Source organism: Polypterus senegalus, chromosome 7, assembly GCF_016835505.1.
Source record: "Polypterus senegalus isolate Bchr_013 chromosome 7, ASM1683550v1, whole genome shotgun sequence".
NCBI lineage: Eukaryota > Metazoa > Chordata > Cladistia > Polypteriformes > Polypteridae > Polypterus > Polypterus senegalus.
Genome location: NC_053160.1, coordinates 36,705,806 through 36,730,402, shown reverse-complemented (window position 1 = coordinate 36,730,402; position 24,597 = coordinate 36,705,806). Strand labels below are relative to the sequence as shown.

At 37.5% G+C, this 24,597-nt stretch overlaps 1 protein-coding gene across 4 annotated transcripts in view; it reads right to left on the bottom strand.

Annotated features, from left to right (window-relative positions):
• Positions 1-24,597, bottom strand: part of pdzd2 (PDZ domain containing 2) — a 456,165-nt gene that overhangs the window by 71,518 nt on the left and 360,050 nt on the right. For all 4 annotated transcript variants that reach the window (XM_039758492.1, XM_039758493.1, XM_039758494.1 and 1 more), the window contains 5 exons: positions 15,810-15,924; positions 15,071-15,144; positions 12,950-13,175; positions 11,469-11,586; positions 1,814-1,946 (listed from right to left, as the gene is read on the bottom strand). In XM_039758492.1, the coding sequence (XP_039614426.1) occupies positions 1,814-1,946; positions 11,469-11,586; positions 12,950-13,175; positions 15,071-15,144; positions 15,810-15,924 (666 nt within the window). The remainder of the gene's footprint in view (positions 1-1,813; positions 1,947-11,468; positions 11,587-12,949; positions 13,176-15,070; positions 15,145-15,809; positions 15,925-24,597) is intronic.

Sequence of the window (24,597 nt, the reverse complement as noted above, 5' to 3'; positions counted from 1 at the left end):
TTGGAGGGTAAAGTTTGTGCTGAAAACTTTTCTAAATTACAAAATCAACTCATATCACAGAGGGCATTGTTCAGTAAATCCTCAAATGAAAATGAATCCTTAACTAAGGCCAGTTATAAAGTTGCCTACGTCCTGGCTAAAAGTGGCAAACCGTTTACAGATGGTGAAGTAGTGAAGGAATGTTTGTTGGAGGTGGCTGAGGAACATTGCCCAGAAAAGTCAAAACAATTTAATAATGTAGCTTTGGGTGCAAATACCACTGCCCGCCGTGTTGCAGACATAAGTGAAAACATTGTGACTCAAATAGCGAAAAATGCAAGCAAGTTTCGCCATTTTTCAATTGCAATGGATGAATCGCTGGACAGCTGTTCCACCTCTCAACTGCTTGTGTGGATGAAGACATGAACATAACACAAGAGCTGGCTTCCCTACATAGCATGTATGGCACTGTTACCGGAGAGGATATATTCAATGAATTGAAAAAAACATTTGCTGATTATAACTTGGACTGGACTAACCTCAGTTGCCTGACTGTTGATGGAGGAAAGAACATGAGTGGCATAAAGAAAGGCTTGGTTGGACAAGTGAAGCAGATGCGTAATGAGAAAAACATTCCACAACCAATGTTCTTCCACTGTATTATTTACCAGCAAGCTTTGTGTGCTAAATATGTGGACATTAGCAGTGTACTGAAATGTCACATGGGCTCAACCAAAGACAGTTCAGAGACATGTTGAAAGACACTGACACAGAATCGCAAGATTTACCATATTACACAGTAGTAAGATGGCTAAGTTGGGAGAAAGTTATGAGCAGAGTATTTGAATTAAGAAAGGAAATAGGTGACTTCCTGGAAAGTAAAGGCAAGCCACTGCCATTACTATCTGATGAAGAGCGGGTATAGAAATTGACCTTTGCTGCAGACATAACTAGTCATTTAAATTTTCTGAACCTAAAACTACAAGGAAAGAAAAATCTAGTTTCTGATCTATACACCCACCTAAAGGCCTTACGATCTAAACTTGTCTTGCTTTTGGAACAAGTACAGGCCAACAACCTGACTTTTAGCAGTGCAAGGTCTTCATGGCTGAAGCAACAGCTGAGTTCCCCACGTCATTTGCATGCGAGATCATCAAAGATCTCCAGCTGCAGTTTCAGGAGAGGTTTTCTGACTTGGATTCAAAGGCAGAAGACGTGAGACTGTTTCAAAACCCATTTGAAGCAGATATGGCCAGTTGCCCAGATGAACTGCAGCTGGAGGTCATTGAGTTGCAAGCAAATGACTTCCTTAGGGACAAGTTCAAAGAAGGACTGGTGGGATTTTAGACTTTCCTAATGTCAAAACTTTTGCATCAAGGTACCTTTCAATCTTTGGAACAACATACTTGTGTGAACAAACATTTTCAAGAATGAAATACGTGAAGAACAATTTGAGAACAAACTTGTCTGATGATAATCTCAGGTCACTGTTGATGTTAGGGACATCAAGTCTAAAGCCAGAAATGTCTGCTATTTTGGCATCCAGGAAACAATTTCACCATTCCCACTAATACAGGTGTTCATGTGTAGAATATCAATGTGTTATTAAATAATAACTGAATAAAATAATATTAAATAAATAATTTAAAAAAAATCTGTTTTGATTCTTTTTTATTTGGACCTCGAGTGTGTAGTCAGCCCCCAAACTGCTGTTTGATAGTTAATGCGGCCCTCGGGCTGAAAAGTTTGGAGACCCCTGTCCTAATCCATTCCTTGCAATTGACAATAATACTGACATGAAAAGTAAAAGGGACAGACAGACACTTAACCTTACCTTAGGATTTGGGTGCCGGCTGATAATCAGACTAACTGGTCCAGGTCCACATTCACTAAGAATGGCATATGCTTCGCTCAGAGCTGCATGCCGCAGACTCACAGAGTCCACTTCAAGAATCTGGTCTCCACGGCTAGAAATTAAGCACAAACAATAATAACAAATAATAATACATTTTATTTATATAGCATCTTTCTCATGCTCAGAATGCTTGCCCAGAGACATATGGACATGTAAGTACTAAAAATGTGCTAAAAATCAACATTTTCTCATGTAGTTTTCTAACCTGTTCAACACAGATAAGGGTTGTGGCTGGGGCCTATCCCAGCTAGTGCAGAGCGCAAGACAGGAACAAACCTTGGACAGGTTGCCAGTCTACTCCAGGGTGAACACACACATCCAGATAGCAAACACAAACGTGGGCCAAATTAGCATTCCCAATTTAACTAACCTGCATGTCTTTGAACAGTGGGAGGAAACATGAGCACCCAGAGGAAGCCAACACGGACATGAGGAGAACATGCAAACTCAGTACAGGGAGGACCCGGGATGTGAACCCTGGTCTCCTTACTGCGAGGCAGCAGCACTAATACTTAGTCACTGTGCTGCCAGAAACAAATTTTGATGCATCCTATATGTTTTATACATCTAAAATCACACATGCTCATTAAAACAAGATTATTTCCTTTTTAAGCAAACTTTATATAATTCAAGAGGAATTAAGCAGTGATCATCAGTAACACAAGTCAAAGTTCAAAGAACCAACTGCTCATGTCTACTTGATACCAGACACAGTTGTGTTAAGTCAGACTTTAAATAACAGTAATTATAAAAGACAACTTAACAGGTGATAAAAAAAAATAATTTTAACATCTGAACTGGGGTCAGTACTGAAATCATGAATATTAAGTGCACCTTTCTTGGCCTATTTATTTCTGAATCAAAGTTTGTTTTTTGCAAACCTATTTCTTATAGTCATGAAGTTGGTATGTTGGAGGGTCTTGCAGGACCTAGGATAATTCATGTGGTGATTTAAAATGCTATCTAAACCTTGGAGGTTTGCCTCTAACAAGATAATGGGGAGTGGGGTTAGAAAAATGAGTTAAAAACTTACTTCCATGCAACTTACTGATAATGTATATCACACTAAGAAAATCCTACATTAACCTGGGATACCAGGATCAATCAGTGCATTCAGGAAAAGGGGCTGTGTTTGCTGCTGGTGTGGACTTGCTAGCCAGATGACCAGTTAAGTCCAAAACAACCTTTGTGGAATGTTTGATAGCCACATCTCAAGCAAGGTGACACATGTGAATCAGGCAGTGTAATGCTTAGGCCAGTGAACTTTGAAACTCAAAATCCATCCATTATCCAACCCGATATATCCTAACTACAGCGTCACTGGGGTCTGCTGGAGCCAATCCCAGCCAACACAGGGCGCAAGTCAGGAAACAAACCCTGGGCAGGGCGCCAGCCAACCGCAAGGCACGCACACACCCACACACCAAGGACAATTTAGGATTGTCAATGTACCTAACCTGCATGTCTTTGGACTGTGGGAGGAAATCGGAGTACCCGGAGGAAACCCATGCAGACATGGGGAGAACATGCAAACTCCACGCAGGAAGGACCCGGGTCTTATGCTTATAGATCAGCGGTATACATAGGACAAACTTCAAAAAGAATCGCAACACGTATACAGGAACACCGCAATGCCGTCAGAAGAAAGGACGCACTGTCATTGATCTATAAGCATACTAAATCAACAGGACATACATTTAATTGGGACGATGTACAAGTAAAATTTAAAGCCAATAATAAAAGTGCTAGAGAGCTGGCTGAATCCTGGTTATCAAATGAGAACGCCATCAACAGACACTTGGACATAAATCCAGCATATACAAACTTAAGAAGAACTTATTCTTAATAAACAAGACTTTACTCCCAACAACCTCCCCACCCCCACACGGACCTAGCCAACCCCTCCCCTGTAAGGTATTGCTATATATTGCCTTTGATTCTTGTAAGTCTAAGCATTATCCTCTGATGAAGACCCTGGTAGGTTGAAAGCTCAGGAATAAAACTGCTTTATGATACATGATTCATTTTCTCCCTTTGTGGATCTCCAACTGCAAAATATATATATATATATATATATATATATATATATATATATATATATACAGTGGTGTGAAAAACTATTTCCCCCTTCCTGATTTCTTATTCTTTTGCATGTTTGTCACACAAAATGTTTCTGATCATCAAACACATTTAACCATAAGTCAAATATAACACAAGTAAACACAAAATGCAGTTTTTAAATGATGGTTTTTATTATTTAAGGAGAAAAAAATCCAAACCTACATGGCCCTGTGTGAAAAGTAATTGCCCCTTGCTAAAAATAACCTAACTGTGGTGTATCACACCTGAGTTCAATTTCCGCAGCCACCCCCAGGCCTGATTACTGCCACACCTGTTTAAATCAAGAAATCACTTAAATAGGAGCTGCCTGACACAGAGAAGTAGACCAAAAGCACCTCAAAAGCTAGACATCATGCCAAGATCCAAAGAAATTCAGGAACAAATGAGAACAGAAGTAATTGAGATCTATCAGTCTGGTAAAGGTTATAAAGCCATTTCTAAAGCTTTGGGACTCCAGCGAACCACAGTGAGAGCCATTATCCACAAATGGCAAAAACATAGAACAGTGGTGAACCTTCCCAGGAGTGGCCGGCCGACCAAAATTACCCCAAGAGCGCAGAGACGACTCATCCGAGAGGTCACAAAGACCCCAGGACAACGTCTAAAGAACTGCAGGCCTCACTTGCCTCAATTAAGGTCAGTGTTCACGACTCCACCATAAGAAAGAGACTGGGCAAAACGGCCTGCATGGCAGATTTCCAAGACGCAAACCACTGTTAAGCAAAAAGAACATTAGGGCTCGTCTCAATTTTGCTAAGAAACATCTCAATGATTGCCAAGACGTTTGGGAAAATACCTTGTGGACTGATGAGACAAAAGTTGAACTTTTTGGAAGGCAAATATCCGTTACATCTGGCGTAAAAGGAATACAGCATTTCAGAAAAAGAACATCATACCAACAGTAAAATATGGTGGTGGTAGTGTGATGGTCTGGGGTTGTTTTGCTGCTTCAGGACCTGGAAGGCTTGCTGTGATAGATGAAACCATGAATTCTACTGTCTACCAAAAATCCTGAAGGAGAATGTCCGCCATCTGTTCGTCAACTCAAGCTGAAGCGATCTTGGGTGCTGCAACAGGACAATGACCCAAAACACACCAGCAAATCCACCTCTGAATGGCTGAAGAAAAACAAAATGAAGACTTTGGAGTGGCCTAGTCAAAGTCCTGACCTGAATCCAATTGAGATGCTATGGCATGACCTTAAAAAGGCGGTTCATGCTAGAAAACCCTCAAATAAAGCTGAATTACAACAATTCTGCAAAGATGAGTGGGCCAAAATTCCTCCAGAGCGCTTTAAAAGACTCATTGCAAGTTATCGCAAATGCTTGATTGCAGTTATTGCTGCTAAGGGCGGCCCAACCAGTTCTTAGGTTCAGGGGGAAATTACTTTTTCACACAGGGCCATGTAGGTTTGGATTTTTTTTCTCTCTAAATAATAAAAACCATCATTTAAAAACTGCATTTTGTGTTTACTTGTGTTATATTTGACTAATGGTTAAATGTGTTTGATGATCAGAAACATTTTGTGTGACAAACATGCAAAAGAATAAGAAATCAGGAAGGGGCAAATAGTTTTCACACCACTGTATGTATGTATATATATATATATATATATATATATATATATATATATATATATAGATAGATGGATATATACATATATATAGATATAGATATATATATAGATAGATATATACATATATATAGATAGATAGATATATATAAGTGTATGTAAATGTGTGTCTGTATATATATGCCAGCAACACTTATGACAATGACAACACAATTACATTGTCAATCATGTTACGTTATTATTAAAATGTTTCCTTTTCTTTTTCATTACTTCTTTAACATACTGCTTCTTCGCTGCAAAGTGCAGGTATTTTGCTATATATGTACTGTATATGTATATATATATATATATATATATATGTGTGTGTGTGTGTCTGTGTCTATATATATGACAGCAACACTCATATCAGTGACAAAACAATTACATTAACAACCATCTTACGTTATTTTCAAAATGTTTCCTTTTCTTTTTCATAACTTGTTTAACACACTACTTCTCCGCTGCGAAGTGCGGGTATTTGGCTAGTGATACTATAATTTCAGATTAAGTAAAGCAAGCCCTAAGCATTCCAAAGAAAAGTAACTGTGAAAAAGAAGCAGAAAAAATGTACACTGCTATTGTAAACAATTAAATTACTGGGTAAGCTTCAAATAGGACACTGTGTAATTTTGTCAAATGGAATGCAGACTTTGTGACACATGAAGGAAAACAAAGAGTTGCTACAAAAGATTTATTTTTTGTAGTGCTAAATTTATTTATAAGCACACCACATGGAGAAGACTAACTGAGCAGGAATAAAAATGGAAGATATACTTGTTATTTTATATTAACTGGGCATAAAGCATTGCATATATAATATTTAGTGTGTGTGCTTTATATTGTTATATAGTTTGTGACAAACATTAGTCTGCTGTTCGGTCATAGATGGAATTAGCAAACCGCAGGAGCTAGTAAAAGTAAAGGACTGGAGGATGAAGTCTTACACCAAAGAACTAGCAGGGGATCAAACCAGGAATCAAACAACTGAATGCTGACTGATATGCAAACAAAAATCACAGTCTTAAAGAAAGCAGGCAAAATTAATTATAACCAGAAAGAATTAGAGAAAAGCAGTTGTGCAAGGTTTTAGATTGTATCCAAAAACATGGACAGAGAGACATATGGCTTTGGCTGAAATATTATGTGCTGATGATTGTCACACAGTGTGATTTCTGAGATAGTAGCCTCTAATAATGTATCACGGCCATGAAAACCCAAAATATCAATGCCTGCTGAAGAACAAAATGCTATCACAGCATTTTCAAAACATGACAAAACAAAATAAGTCAAAATGCAAATAGAAAACAAAAGTGCAAATGAGTTCTACACATTTCAAAACTTCAGCTAAAATGTCAAGTCTCAAAGGAAAAATGTACAAAGTTACAAGCCTCTTAACACCTGCAGATAGGTTTTAAAAGAAAGGAAAACAGAAATGATTGGCAAAAAATATTTAAACATATGTACATTCACCTGTTCTTTGCCTTCTCATGTCTCTCCTGCTGAATAAGACTCTGCCTCTTCAACTTACTTCATTAGACAGCTTGGAAACCCTATCAACACTGCAAGCTGTATAATCTCAGCTTCTTTTGTTTTCATATTCCTCTTTTGAAGAGCACAGGTCCCTCATTTAAAGTGCTTACCCTTTCTCTATGGGATTCACTCTAGTGTTTCTCTCTAAACCATGAGGCACCCTTAGGTCTTCTTAAATCACTAACCACCTTTTATTTTGAGGTGCTTCATTTATATACTGTAGGATGTCCTGTCTATTATCTTTATCTTTTTAGTAGTCCTCAACTTCTGATTTGCTCTACAATGAAATATGGAAGGTGGTGGGTGGACATCAAGAGACAATTAGACATAATCCCATCATATGGAGACTTAACAAGAAAAAAATCCACATATTAAATAAGACTTTATGACCAACACCCTTCGAACTCCGCCTTATTATTCCACCCCCTTACACATTTGTTATATATTGCCTTTGATTCCTGTATGTCTAACTATTTTCCTCTGATGATGATTCCTGGTAGGATGTGAAAGCTTAGTAATAAATAACTTTTTTTTTTAAGATAAATGACTCGTAGTCTCCCTTTGCGGATTTCTAGCTACAAATATATATATATATATATATAAGTTGTGTAACTTCAAATTATTTAGACATTTTACAATTATCAATGCAAAGGAAATGGTCGCCTAAGTTTCATTCAGGCATTTTCATTCCACTTTTACTTTGTAAATAATTGTTTTTTAGTTTTAATTTGAGTATTTCTAGGATGTATCACTCCATCATCTTGTGTCTTTCTAAAGTTAAATTAATTTTGTGTTCATTTTATTTTAACACATCAACATTCATAATTAGCACAACAGAGCCCCCCCACCTCTTGTGCTGCCTTCCAAATCTGTTTCTCTCTCATTCTCCAGTAATTCTCACTTTACTCACATTTTTCCTTATTTATAGCAAAACAAACAGACTCATAGTTATCTGTAAAGTCTTTTCTATTTCAAGTGCACTATTATAGTTACGTCCTGGGTATGACGTTAATCTGCATCCAGCCCTGTAGGTAGGCCCTCCAACCTGCAGGGAAAAACCTGGGGGTTGGTGGCATAATTGGCACTCCAGCCACCATAAAAAAAACTTCACACTGTTCCATTCCATCTGAACTTTTGTGGTGCTGACGTGTCACCTGTTGCTGGGCTGCACTCAGGTTCTAACCTGGGGTCCTGAGTTGGTTTGTCATGTGGTGGCTGCGGCAATGCGCTGTATCAGAACGTGCTCCTAACCTCTCTCTCTCTATTACAGTTATGCTTGGCTCTGTGGTTGTTAGTTCTAAATCACAGATCTCTAGGCCTTGATTTTATCCAAGCCTCGTCTCTGTCCCCAAGTCCATGTGGGTTTTTGCAATATCCCCTCTGAACTTCCAAACATGAGTATATTAGTCAAATTAGCAAATGAAAACTCGTTGGGTTAATGTAACTGTTAATATGTGCAGGGTTTGTACACTTCTGTACATATCAAATTCCAGGACTTTTTATGACTGTTCCAGCACCAACAAGCACAAAAACCCGGGTCTAATTTACACTTAGGTTCTGAATATCCATAGTAAAATTATATGAACCCAATAGTAATACATGTGAACTCAAACACGTGGCCTATTTTAAATTGCTGACTGCTTACAAAAACTGACTATGAACATAATGCTGTTTGTCTAAAGTAACAGTGCAGTAACAAACTATTTATGCAATTCTACACAAGGCTGATACATTTAAAAAAAAAAAAAAAACATTAAAAAAAAGTATATTTTTCTAGGCAATGAATGTGCCATTATACATGTGATATGCACACAGCTAATTTGTGGCAATATCTTGGTATGCGCAGGCAAAAGATACAAAAATATCATGAAGAAAGCATATTTCAGAATACTGAATATTTTACTGTGTTAGGATGCTGGTGACCTACCTATTAGACAAACAAAATGATCATAAAAAATAATTTTGACATATTTTAGGCAATAAATTGTTGCTGATGGAAATTAAGAGGTATACCTTCAGAAGGGCATCCATGCACACTGTACCACTCTCTTCCATGCACACTGTACCACTCTGTATGGTCTCACTCACTATCAGGAAACATGTGTTCAGCATGACTTGTGCAAGGTCAATAAATGTGTCATTATTACACGAAATTAGTGTTTTGTTGACAAAATATCAGATCTCATGATATGTGATTATTGGAATTCACTTTAAAATTTTCAATGACATTTAAGAATCATTTAATTTTTTTAGAATTTCCAGGACTTTTCAGTACTGGATTTTGGTTTGTTTATTTTTCAAGACTTTCTAGGTTTCTCCGGACCTGTATGAAACCCTGTATATGAATTTTTCCATAATGTACTGGCATCCAGTGGTTATTCCTGGCTTATGCCTGATGCTATGAAGATAGAATGAAAAAATGAAATAAAACAGTTAAGCTCACATGAAGTCTTTTTCAGTTATAAAATCAACAGCTCCAAGTCTGCCTTTCGCCCCCTACAGTGCCTTTGTCAATAATCTTCCCTTCCCTGATCACTCTTGCTAGCACGTTCATTTAGATATCTTGCTAGTGGTATTTCTACATCAACTCAACATGCTGTGGTTACCAACTAATGCCAGGTGCAGAGCTGCATAACGGACACCTCGCCTCTTTTTTATGGTCTTTCTGTTCTTGATTAGTTAGTGTTAAAAAGAATATTGTCCTACTTGAATTTTGTCAAAGATTGGCCTGAGGTTATATCTCCCTTATCCCATTTCCCTTGGTATAGAGAAAGACCTTTCTCACCTTAATTTGGGAAAAGCCAGACCTATCACACTTGGAACTCTACCATTTGGCAGTCACCCTTTCCTTGATATTTTCATCAAAATTGGATGAACTCTTCTGTCAATTCACCATTCTGTTTCCCCAATAAACTTAATTAGGTCTCCTCAATTTCTCGCTGTTCTTTTACCTGTACTTCCAAGAAACTGAAATCTTGCCCTTCAGTTATCCTATTCCTTTACAACAGAAACGGGGTTGTGGTGCATTTAGGGTTTTGTCCAGGTTCACATTCCAACTATCCAACTTTTCACAACTGGGAATGCTCCATTTATTATCCATCTTGGGCAAATCAGGTATTTTGTTTGCTTGGTGATATTTTAAATGACTGGGGGCTTGTAATGTTGCTCCCCTTCCCCTTTTTAAATCTCCAACTATATGCTCAGTAAATTTGGAGTACTGTTGTCCACCTGTTTCTCTTTCAGTCTGTTTTTTTTTTTTAATTTATCTTGTTCCTTATCTACTCACATGAATAAATTCATAGCATTACATACAGTATTACCTTACATAACACAGCCTATGGAGCTGCACTCTGCACTTATATGGATAGGTGACCTGCCGCCTTCTCCTCTTTTTCCTAAAAAGAATATGTTTAAAATATCTATTTTTTCCCCAAAGATCCTAAGTGCAATCCAAACCAGCAGCAGATACATTTTATTCTGGAAAATTGCCGTACTCCTCGTACGTGCTACTGTACTTGAAAGTGCTACTCTGTATTTCGTATTCTCTATACATTCCTTTTGGTTTTGTGTCTCTAACTAACTCTACCAGATCTTCTCAATTAATAACACTTTAATGTGCAGTACTTTTCTCCTCTTGTACCTCTGTACTTTTCCTCTCATTTCTGGATAGGTTTACTCCTTGGGCACCATTGCTACTAAAGTAAGCTTGGACCTATCACTGGAAATGTTCTGATTTCTTTTAATTTCAGAAAATCATTTTTTTATATGTTGGCCATTCCGGAACCCACTACATTAGCATCTATAGTGCATCTGGCTCCAACAACAGAAAGCTAGACAATGGAGTTTTGCTCACAAGCTGCTTGGGCCGCAGCCTCTTTTATAACCGTTTGCTACCTTTACTTTTACTTCCAATCATTTTTTGATGGCATGTAATCACAAGGCTTTTGGTGCCAGTATGTGGTAGTTTTTACAGGTCTTTCTTTTAACTATATGATTCATATTAGCTGTAAATGGGCATTTCTTGTTTTTGTTCAATTCAATAAAAATCTGATCACAACAAAATGAAAGGAAAAGGATGATTAAAAAAGGAATGGATGGATGAATGGAAGGATGGCTCCAATAACGTTTTTTGCATTTTAACATTTGGCAGACAAAAAATAATTTTCATTTGGTTTTGATTTATTATCATGCAGTTTTGCAATACTTTGAATGAAGGGTAGTATTGTGCACCTGCCAGTAGAGACTATCAAAGGCATGGACTGACAACAAAACAAGTTTACAATTTCTTAACCTGAAATTAATTAAACTGACCTGAGTCTGCTGTCCATTTTTGCCACTGACCCTGGTGCAAGGCTATGGATATAAATTCCAGGGGAACTATTCTCTAGAGTCAAGCAGCAAGCTCCAATTCCCAGTCCAACTCCATGCTCTGAAAACAAAACAAAATCAGATAATTACCTACTTTAAAGTTGACATTTTTAGAATGAAAAGCTCTTCCTACTGTACATTACAATGACTGATTACACAAACCACAAATGTCAAATCCATGTAGCTCAATCCAAAAACATTAAATGAAGGGAATGAAAAATGCCAAAGCAAATTAACTTCAACTTTCTGTTACAGTTTTTACTTGTGGATATTCTTTCAAAAACATTTAAACAGTCAGTACTGTAATCAGGTTTTGTTACTTTATGGGGATAAGAAAAAGGAGAGGAAAATAAAGGTATCCCAGGCTGTTTTTTTATAAAGAATGACCATAAAAACGAGAGTAAGACTGAGTTTAATGTCGTACTAGATATATAAATTGTGGCATAGTTGATAGAACTGCCATCTCATGGATCCAGAATCCTGGGGTCGAGTCTGTGTAGAGTTTACCTGTTCTTCCCATGTCTGCATCATTTACAGTTACTCCCACTTACAGAAAGCATTTAGGTTAGGTTAATGTATGACTCAAACTGAGCTCCTTAGTGTGTAGGATTGTGGGTGCTTGTGTGAAAGGGTCCTGTACAGAGCTGTTTTTTGTCTTGTACTCTGCATTTCCAGGACACACTTTTCACCCAAAATCTTAAATTAGGCAGATTTTTGAGTGACATTTTAATGTAACAATTACATACTAAAAATAAAGAAGTTTGGAAAAATTCCATATTTTATGATGTGCTCAATTCTGAATCTTTTTAACAACTTTGGTCAAAACTGCACTTAACATGTGGAACATTGAAATGCAATATGAGAAACAAGAACTATGACAAACAGATTATACATGGGGCGCAAAGGACATACATGGCAATAGGGAGATCAATGGGTGGTGGGGGTGTCCAGGCCTTTACTTTTAGCTTTGCTGCAAAAGTTAATAAAATGTATATTAATTTAAGCGAATTAGGACTGTTGTGAGGAATAAAGTCTAATTTGTAGGGGGAGAAAATTGCTGCCCTTGAAAATATAGAAGGACCTTTACTGTACAGCTTGAGGCAAGGTTGAACTCTTAAGTGTTCAAGTAAATTAGCCATTGAAGAGGCAGAAATGCGTCAGAGGGTCTAGACTTTTTTTGATTTATCTCATATTGTTGCAGTTTTTTCATGTTTAGTGTTGTCTTCTGGGAATGCTATACGCAGATCCTATTGAAATTTAACTTTTGCATTTTTATAAATAAAACAAGAGTCTTTGATCCAGTTTTTTTAATGCTCTGGAATTTAAATCAATAATAGCAGCACAACATAATGTGACCTAATTCTTTTACTTTGAAACCTTTGGGATACATCAGGAAAAAAAATAAAACGTTAACAATAATGTACCTTTGTTGAGTGTTACTTCCATAATGATGCAATCTTTGGGTCCTGGACCCTTTCGAGATAAAGCATCTCCATCTTCAGATCCAAGGGGAACTGGAGTGCCACCCCCACTGGTGTTAGAGTTGGGAGAGCTGGAACGACTCAGCAATGTGGGGGTTGGACAGGGAGTTAGGCTAGGACTACGTAGTCGAGTCCGCACTGTCAGTGTTACAACACCCTTCTTCAGTTGCTAAAAAATTAAACCAAATTTAAACACTTGTAAGCAGAACCTTACTGAGTTATTTTAACATTTTAGCATTCTAAACTTTACATAATGAGATTCTCTGATTGTATTTTAGCAAAGTAAGGAATGTAAAATGATAACATTTAAAAATGAATGAGTACAATACTGAATTCCTTAGGATATGCTGTAATTTATTTTAAGTGTTTGCTTTTCACTTATTGAATATGTAATGTTTTGAATTCTTTGCTTTTTAATTTACTCTGAAATTGAAATATTAAGAGTTACATTCTGTAAAAATACCTTGACATCAATCTAAAAAATATGCAAGTGTTTAAAAACTAAATACATTTTAAAAAATGTACTTTTGCATTTTACAGTCTAAGCAATTTACAATAATTAGTTCATCTTGCTAATTATGTTAATAATTGTTAGGTAAAATCATAGATAGAGATAGATAGATAGATACTTTATTAATCCCAAGGGGAAATTCACATAATCCAGCAGCAGTATACTGATACAAAGAAGCAATATTAAATTAAATAGTAATAAAAATGAAAAAATTTAAAATAAAATTAATGTTCGCATTTACTCCCCCGGGTGGAATTGAAGAGTCGCATATTGTGGGGGAGGAACGATCTCCTCAGTCTGTCAGAGGAGCAAGACAGTGACAAAAGTCTGTCACTGAAGCTACTCCTCTGCCTGGAGATGATCCTGTTCAGTGGATGCAGTGGATTCTCCATGATTGACAGGAGTTTGCTTAATGCCCGTCGCTCTGCCACAGATGTTAAACTGTCCAACTTTACTCCTGCAATACAGCCGCCTTCTTAACAAGCTTGTCCAGGCGTGAGGCGTCTTTCATCTTTATGTTGCCACCCCAGCACACCCCAGCCACAACCGTCTGGTAGAACATCTGCAGCATCTTACTGCAGATGTTGAAGGATGCCAACCTTCTCAGAAAGTATAGTCTGCTCTGACCTTTCTTACATAGAGCATCAGTATTGGCAGTCCAGTCCAATTTGTCATCCAGCTGCAGACAGACCTTAATATGTGCGTCTTGGGAACTGCAGGTCTGACATTTTGTTCAGCAATACAGGGGCGCCGCAGGGACTGTACTTTCTCCGGTCCTGTTCAGCCTATATACATCAGACTTCCAATATGACTCGGAGTCCTGCCACGTGCAAAAGTTCGCTGATGACACTGCTATTGTGGGCTGCATCAGGTGTGGGCAGGAGGAGGAGTACAGAAAGTTAATCAAAGACTTTGTTAAATGGTGCGACTCAAACCACTTACACCTTAACACCAGCAAGACCAAGGAGCTGGTGGTAGATTTTAGGAGGCCCAGGCCCCTCATGGACCCTGTGATCATCAGAGGTGACTGTGTGCAGAGGGTGCAGTCCTATAAATATCTGGGAGTATGTTAGCTTGAAAATTAACTTTTTTAATCAAAAATTGATTAAGCATTTTCTAAGATGAACAATATAAGACAAAAACAAATCAGATAGACATAAATAAAATGTTATTTTTTTTTAAACAAGAAAAACATCTTCACCTCTATTAGTCGTGTACAGTCATACTGAAACATTGCCATTAAAAATGTATATAGATGGCAAATTTATTTTATAAAAATTGTGTGGTAGGTAAATTTTTGATTTCATCTGGGAGACTAAAATTTTATTTAAATCACAATTTTCAACTGATGTCGAAAAGAAAAATAAATAAAATAAACTTCACTCCTCTTTTAAAAATTAATCTTTAAACACCCTTGCTTTCCACAGGAGTGCAAATAAAAGTGAGCCGATTATGACCACCTAATGATTGTCTGACTTTAGTTACTCTGACCACCTGTCACTAAAAGTGTAATCGCCTACAGTGGAAATGAAAAATGTTAGCAATTTAATTACCTTAAAGGTCTGGATTGCTTGCTGATGGGTCAGCCCCTGTAGAGACTCACCATTCACTTCTAGAATTTCATCCCCTAAGACATAAAGAAAGGCAGAAGTAATAAAAACTGATTATATTACACCAAAAGCAGAAGAGTCCATAATGTTAGTGTTGAAAATATAAAATCAGAAAAAAATCTTATTTTATGGACACTAGTGTGCTACAAATGTTTCTATTCATACTGAAAAAATCCACATGTTTACAGTAAGGTATTAAACAGTAAACAAAAGTATTAAACAAATAATACAGGTATATTAAGAACACTGGCAGGCTACAGTAAACAAAACTTTACACTACTGAAAATGTAATGACTGTCTGAATATGTTATTTGAGAGAATTTTAGTAATTTAATAATATTGAGTGTGTACATACTACTATATTTTTTTAATGTTCTGGAAAAACTGATTTTTGATACTCATTACATGTGCAAATACCAATAACAGACACCAAGTAAGGAAGAATTGCGAGAAAATAGTTACATTATTGGAGAGAGAGAGAGAGAGAGAGTGAGATTACAGAGCAAAGTAAGGATTCAAAAGCATGGATTATTTTTCATTTCAATGCAGGATGCTATTATATTTTAGAGGAAATCATTTTAAAGTAGCTGCCAAAAAGGTTTCATAAATCTCTTTAAAAGCATTACTTTCCTCTATGGGTTAAAAGTAATTGCATTTGTCATATCGCTGCACCATTACTTACCTTCCTTAAGCCTTCCATCTGCAGCAGCCGCACCACTGGGAAAAATTGTCTTCACAAAAATTCCCATTCGTCCACGTGCCGAGTCCTGACCGCCAACAATACTAAACCCAAGGCCCTAACAGACACAAAGATACAGCAGTGAGGTGGACCATGACTATACAAACACATTCTGTATATAAATCAGCAAAAAGGGTAAATGTTTCTTATACACTGGTAGGTACAATAACTAGAAAAAAAAATAAAATCCACTTCAGCAAAAACTGATCTACGCCTGAGATACGTAATGCTTGTCACTAGCTAAATAAACCAACCAAAGGGTGACTTTCAGCACTCTGAAATGCTGACAACACCTGTGTGACTCTGTGAAGACTGATAGTGCTTTGCAACTTCAAGATGACCACTCTACACGGGCCAAACAAGAACTGAATGTGAACTCAGCAGTCCTTATGCCTGTATTTACAGGCTTCCATGAAGTTGCACAGTCATTCAGTTAAATTCCCCAGTAGTTTCGACAGGAAACCAAATTGTCAAACAGAAGTGAAAGCCCTGCTCATCTGATACAGGAATTTTCAAGCAGCCAGAATATCATCTAAGCATTCACCCATTTTCTGAAGTTGCTTATTCCAGTGCAGGACAGCAGGAGGAATGAAGTCTGTTCCTGTAGCATCAGGCACAAGCCATGAACCAAACCTGGATGGTTACCAGTCTATTGCAGGGCAAAAGCACATCCACTTTTAAATCACAGTGGATGAATAATTTACTAATAAATCTTACATGCAGATCTTTAAGATTTGCAGAAAATAAAGACTATATTGGAAATGCAATATATTTTAAAAGCAGTAATCATAAACTGACTCAGAACATTACAAAGATGATGGGTTGGGTAAGAGAAAGATGGAAAAAAGTTGATAAAAACTGCAGGATGGGGTTAAGTCGAACATAACAACCCTCTGGAGGTACAGATAGATTGGTGCAGAGGATGTCCAACTCTCTTGTCTATAGAACAATACATTTCAAAGGCTGGGGCGGTCGCCTTAAGAGAGATGGTACTAAAACAACAAGTGAGTAGGCAGCAGTGCACAGCAGGAGACTTTCAGGTGCACAAACACCTTGATAGAAAGGTGTCTGCAACTTAAAGATATAGATCCTTTATACTTTCCAAAGCTTTCGTTTCCAAATTCTGTAAAATGCACCATTACAATAAACACCAAGAGCTACAACAACAATATTTATTTTTATAGCACATTTCATACAAAACTAGTTGATCAAATATGTATATAAAAATAAAATAAGAGTTACAAACCATAAATATATAAAATAATTAAACCTACCTGCTGGGGATCTACACCTAAAAGACCAGACAGCCTAACATAACATAAATGTTCTACAGTAACCCCATACTATCTACTTAGCCCTTTTTAACTGTTAACTAAATTTTATTTTCCCCATATTGTTTTGGTGACATCCTTGTGTTGCCATTTTGTTGGAAATTCTCATGAGTGCTGCCATTTTGTGTGTTGTTTAGTGGAAAAAAAAACAATTCTAGGCACATGGTTTGGTGGTATTAATAATCTACTATATAATGTAGTGTTATTTATTTAAAAGAATTAACCTTTAGTAAAATTTTAAAGATTCTGGGTTTGTTTCAGTTAGACTTTAATTGATAGTGTTTTGTTTCATTTTTGTTGTTTTGTAGTTTCTCAGTTTTATAATTCTTGCTACGACTGACTTCTCTTTTTGTACTTTGCTTTTGATTTGTTTGCATCTCTGCCACTCATACAAATAAAATAAAACACAGAAATAATGAGTAAACTTTCAGAAATAAAGAACTTGGGTGAAGTTTAAAGATTGTCTCAAGTAACATTTGCACAGAAGAAGTACAACAACATCTTTTGAACGAGCTTCCCAAGGCCTGCAAAATATTCAATCACATTCAAGTTACCAGGTTATTAATAAAAAAGATTTGCTTTCCAGCAGATGGGCTAGCTGCTCCATTGAAATGGAGAAGGGGAAAGCAACAAAGTGCATTTCATCAGACTTTTCTTCTACAGTCCACAGACAGGTGGTCAGTTTAATATGACACCCTTCAGTTTAAAGGTTCATTATACTTTCTGTAAAATTTGTGTCTAACTACCATCTGTACTAACTGGGAAAAAAAAATTAATGTACAAATGTTCTGAGTAAAGGACCTGCAAGATAAGATGTAGTCAGGAGCGAGAAAATGTTGTAACTGAAAAGTCAAAAAAAAAAACCTAAACCAAAATGTTAACCAAAAATTAAAATTATTAATTTGAAAGGATACTTTCTGGTTTTTCTTAACAAAAACTTCACATAAATACATCCAACAAATCCATAACTAGGATGATCTGGGAATTCACACATTGATCTTTATACGGTGGCACCAATGACATCACCCGCTGCATGAAGGATAACATTAAAAAATGAACAACCTCACCAAGAATCCTCCAAGCACAAAACAAACATCAAAAAAATTTTATAGGTTAAAAAACAGGAAATATGTATACTGTGTTTTAAACATGGAAAGTCCAAGTGGAAAAAATAAACAAAATTGCCCGTTACAACACCACCATGCCTTGTACCAGTTTCTGCCAGGTTAGGATCTGAACATCCTGAAGTGGGATGAAAATATTATACACGTTTTAAATTCAAATACTGCTTTCATTAATTTTCTAGCTGCTGTATTACAGTTACTGGAGAAACTGAAGTCTATTGCGATGTTTCAACTTAAGGCAAAAAGACACCCAATACGAGACATTTACAAATTGTTTTAGCTTAACACCTGCATTAGATTTGCTACAGCTGAATCATTTCAAGCAGTGGCACACATTTACCATAACAAGTACAGGAAATAAAATAAACTAGCATTTCTGTTAGAGTAGCAAAAAGTTTAGCTAATTTCCTGTAGTATTAATTAGACCTAATAAAGCATCTTTGTTTAAACAATTTTACAGTGTGTCATTCATCTAATTTATGGCTTTGAAACTTTTTCCTCTTTCAGCTTCATAGGACAATTAACTCTTTACAGTGGAGGCTAAGTGGCAAGGTACAGAAAGCAGAAAAAGGAGCACTGTCACATGCAAGCTGGTGAACCACTGGACCTTGCCTAACAGTGACATCACATAAAATACCTCAGGCCTGGTGCATAAACTTGTTAGGTATGAACCTTAGACCCTCCCTTTGGATGCCATTTTTCCCCTAGTTTGTCTTAAATTTGGATGTGGGTAAACAACACCTATTTTCACAAGATGTAAGAGAAGAAGAAACTGACAGCACTGTGTATACATGTAACAACACTACTACTAATATTAATACTGTTGCAATTCTCTAAGCTTATTTTTGTATAAAATGTTTGCCTGCTTTTTGACTATTCGCTTTTTGACTATTCTTTACTTAATATTTCAATGCTGTGTCATGCCTGCATTTAGGTAGGCTTGTTCCAACCTGAATTTTAAACATTCTTCTGATTATCTTTTTTATTAAGCTATGTCTGATAGAAAAGGCCGTTGACTTTCCTGATTTACTTGAAATATCTGCTCTAATTATCTGCTTTGATGGGCTTTTTTTTCCAAATAAACTTTCTTTTATAGTTCAAGTAACATTGGAGGAATGATACAGAAGGTGTGGCTCACAAAAGCAGAAAGTGCAAAGAGAGATAAAATAATATGATTTTAAAAGCCACCAACATCAACTCAAGAAAATGGGGAAGCATCTGATTTATCAGTGATATTAGTAGGCCCACCAGTTAGCTTTAGGGAAGGCGTATCATTAGCATTAGACCAGGGGCTAGTCAGCGAAAAATACTGTGGCATCAATTGGGCAAAAAGTGCTAAAAGATGATGGGAACAGAGATTATGTCACAAGTAGAAGGTAGTTTTACCTTCTTACTTAAACTACATCTCCTCACATACTATGCGTAGCAAAGGACCGCATTACACCTTCAGACAAACTGATCCCTAAAGCACTGACACATCTTTGTGGGAATGTAAGACTGAAGAGAGCAGGCATGCTTATTAAGCCAAAAATGGACCTGAATCTTGACAGATTAGAATTCAGAGATCTTAATATAAGCAACAGAGTTGATGTTTCTCTGAAACTTACTTTAGCCATAAACTAGACAATGGTGGATATTAAAACAGCGAGTATGTTGGCCAAAAAATAAAGAACATGACTCAGGGACAAAAGAAAAAGGATCAGGAAAACAGTGGGAGTCAGGTGTAGTCTATAGTTGTTACAGAGAAAGTAGAAGTACATTCATCAACATACAAAAGTGCATAATGCACGTAGGCAGTCAGGTTTGTGGCGCTCAATTAATAAAAAATCTGTTGAAATTAAAAATACACTTAATGTAATTGCAAAAAGTCTATAAAGGGGCTGAGGAATGTGATGGGCTCAATAAAGGTAAAATAATAGGCCACGTTGGTCAACAAATTTCAACTTGTTTTTTTGTTCTTTATTTTGCCTTATACAATTTCTCATGTTAGTTTTTAAATGCCCCTTGGGGTCAGAGTGCAGGGTCAGCCATTGTGAACTACCTGCCTTCATAAAGTATTGCAATGTAGTAAGATTCAGACTCTAACATCCTAGTATTGCAAAAGAAACAGTCTGCTCCATGAAAAGATGGCACCCTGCTACAACGCAAGTGTACAAAGTCTTTTATAGGTATTACTTGCATGTTTCTATGATTGCTTTTCTATGGAGGTACAGCATATATTACTTAATATACATTAAAATACTCCTTTTTAAGCTAAATCAAAAAACTAAACTGAAATAATTTAATCAAATACAAACTAATTAATGTAAGTCAACAACAATAAAACTTAAATCAAATTAGTTAAACATTTGTAAAACTAAACAGAAACTAAATAGAAAAAGGAAATGATGAATGAAAATAATATAGAAATAAAAAATAATAATAAAAAAATGATAACCTTAAATGGGGACGTACCATGTACTAAATACAGACATTTAATAAAATGGCCATCGAGTTTATCAGCATACAGTTAGTTATCACAAAATAAAACAAAACTTTTTATGCAATTATGGTATCAATAAAATATTTTTATTAATTAATTCTTCTTTCTCTTCATCTTTTCCCACTTCTGTCTGGGGTTGATGTGCTTGATCAACCTTCTCCATTCAGCTTGGTCAAACACCTCCTCCTCAGTCAGACCCTATTCTTGTTTTACTTTATCAGTCCACCTCTACTTTGTCCTCCCACTCTCTCTTCCCCCGTTCTTCCATTCCCATCACTCTTTTGTCCACGTTTTCATTGTCTCTCTTCGGTACACATCCATACCTCTTCCACCTACTTTTCTGTACTTGGTAAGTATCTCTCCAACTTTTGCTGTACATCTAATTGTCTTATTTCTCATTCTGTCCTTTTTGTTAACTCCACATGTCCATTTCAATATTCTCAATTCTACCACATCTAAATTCTCCCGTTTTCCTTTTACTGCCCATGTCTCCGTTCCATACATCATTGCTGGTCTTACGACTGTCTTAAAAACCTTACGTTTAACTTTCATCTTATTTCTTCAAACATACAAACTTATGATAGCTTCTTCCAATTGTTACATGTGCAATGCACTCTTTGGGTTACCTCTGCATGTAGTTATCAATGTTACGCTACCAGTGATCCTTGATATTTAAATGTATCAACTGTTTTCAATAGCTCTTTCTGCAGGCTAACTTCTGAAACCTCATCATTGTTAAACCTGAAATATTGTGTCTTCATATTTATCTTAAATACTCTTTCTTCCCACTTCCTCTTTTCTGGTGCTACACAACACAATGTCAGCAGCAAAATGCATGCACCAAGGGGATTGGTCTTTTATCGTGTGACTCAAAACATCCAAATCCATATCAAAGAGGGGAGGACTTAAAGAAGATCCCTGTACAGACCTACTCTAACTGGTATCTTGTCTGTTACCCCAACACTGTTTTTAACTAGAGTCCTTGCTTTCATGTATATCCTGGACAATCCTCATGTACTTCTCTAATACTCCTTTCTCTCTCATTCACCTCAAGACCTTTTGATGTGGAACTGTATCATAATTCTTCTTCAAATTAATAAACACCATATGCAACACTTTATATTTTTCATGATGCCTCTCTATGACCTGTCTCAATGCAAAGACTGCATCAGTTGTTCCTCTCCCACGCATAAAACTACGCTGCTGCTCCTCCTCTATGGTGGTTAATCAGGTTCACAGTGTTTTCTTTGGTACTTCTTTTTCAAATTTAAATTCTTATATGGTTCAGACCTAGCACTTTGAATTTCTAGTTAAAGTTGAATACTAACACACAAATAGGAATATAAAATACATACACACATAAATTAAATGCTCAAAGGTTTGGGATCTTCTGATGGATGCAAGGCAAACCTAAAGGGCAATCTTAATTGAGCATTTTAAGATGACTACAGGCATATAAAATAACTTTTGCAAAGGAATAACAGATGGTAAAGTAACATGTGATATCAATCATAGCACATTTATTTAAGAGTTATTTAACACAGGACGATAGATAGATAGATAGATAGATAGATAGATAGATAGATAGATAGATAGATAGATAGATAGATAGATAGATAGATAGACAGACAGACAGACAGACAGACAGACAGACAGACAGACAGACAGACAGACAGACAGACAGACAGACAGACAGACAGACAGACAGACAGACAGACAGACATACTCCAGCTGCAGTATACTGATGATTAAAATAAAAAAAAATATTAAAGAGTGATAAAAATGCAGGTAAAACAGACAATGTTATTAACCCCCCTTGGGTAGAATTGAAGAGTCACATAGTGTGGGGGAGGAACGATCTCCTCAGTCTGTCAGTGGAGCAGGACAGTGACAGCAGTCTGGAGATGATCCTGTTTAGTGGATGCAGTGGATTCTCCATGACTGACAGGAGCCTGCTCAGAGCCCATCGCTCTGCCACGGATGTTAAACTGTCCACCTTCATGCCTACAATAGAGCCTGCCATCATCACCAGTTTGTCCAGACGTGAGGCGTCCTTCTTTATGTTGCCTCCGCAGCACCGCGTAGAAAAAGGCACTCACCGCAACCATCTGATAGAACATCTGCAGCATCTTATTGCAGATGTTAAAGGATGCCAGTCTGCTAAGGAAGTATAGTCGGCTCCGTCCTTTCTTACACAGAGCATCAGTATTGGCAGTCCAGTCCAATTTATCATCCAGCTGCACTCCCAGGTATTTATCTGTCTGCACCCTTTGCACACAGTGGCCTCTGAGGCGGGGTCCATGAGGGGCCTGGGTCTCCTAAAATCCACCACCAGTTCCTTGGTCTTGCTGGTGTTCAGGTGTAAGTGGTTTGAATCGCACCATTTAAAAAAGTCCTTGATTAGCTTCCTATACTCCTCCTCCTGCCCACTCCTGATGCAGCCCATGATAGCAGTGTCGTCAGCGAACTTTTGCATGTGGCAGGACTCCAAGTTGTATTGGAAGTCTGATGTATATTGGCTGAACAGGACCAGAGAAAGTACAGTCCCCTGCGGCGCTCCTGTGTTGCTAACCACAATGTCATACCTCCAGTTCCCAAGACGCACATATTGAGGTCTGTCTGTAGTCCACGATCCATGCCACCAGGTATGAATCTACTCTCATCTCGGTCAGCTTGTCCCTAAGGAGCAGAGGTTGGATGGTGTTGAAGGCACTAGAGAAGTCCAGAAATATAATTCTTACAGCACCACTGCCTCTGTCCAAGTGGGAGAGGGATCGTTGTATCATATAGATGATGGCATCCTCCGCTCCCACCTTCTCCTGATATGAGAAATGCAGAGGGTTGAGGGCGTGGCGGACCTGTGGCCTCAGGTGGTGAAGCAGCAGCCATTTCATGGTCTTCATCACATGTGACGTCAAAGTCCAAGGTTGGAAGTCATTCAGCTCATTAGGACGTGATACCTTTGGGACTGGGGTGATGCAAGATGTTTTCCTAAGCCTCGGGACTCTCCCCTGCTCCAGGCTCAGGTTGAAGATGCGTTGTAGAGGTCTCCCCAGCTCCAGCGCACAGGCCTTCAGCAGTCATGGCAATACTTCATCTGGACCCACTGCTTTGCTGGCCCGAAGTCTCCTCAGCTCTCTGCTCACAATGTTAAACTGTCCAGCTTCATGCCTACAATAGAGCCAGCCATCATCACCAGTTTGTCCAGACGTGAGGCGTCCTTCTTTATGTTGCCTCCGCAGCACACCACCGCGTAGAAAAAGGATATCTCTTCAATGCTGGTATCAGCAGACGGATGGGTGGAGGGTGCAGTACTCCGAGGTGAGAGTAGGTTAGGGTGGTCAAACCTATTAAAGAAGTTGTTCATTTGGTTTACTCTCTCCACGTCTCTCTCGATGGTGGCACCCTGCTTCGAGCTATTTAACCTAACATATAGGTTAAATAACTTGCACAGAGTCACATACGTAGTAAGAAAGATTTGGAAACTGAACCAACAACATTTTGTTTTAAAGCCCAGTGCCTTAGCCAAAACACCAAAGAACTGGAGTAAAGTCAACTATTTTGAACGTTCAGACAGACTACTTTGCTTCTGTGGTAAATTGTTAAATTGCTCATCTTCGTGTACACTGATGATCTAAAACTTTATTACCAATACGCTATTGCTCCTCCATGTGCTGAGGCAGGTGATCTACAAGACTTCTGAAGGTGTTCTGTGGTCTCTGGGACCAGGATGTTAGTAGCAGATCCTCTAACTCCTGTAAGTTATGAAGCAGAGGCACTGTAGATCAGATTTG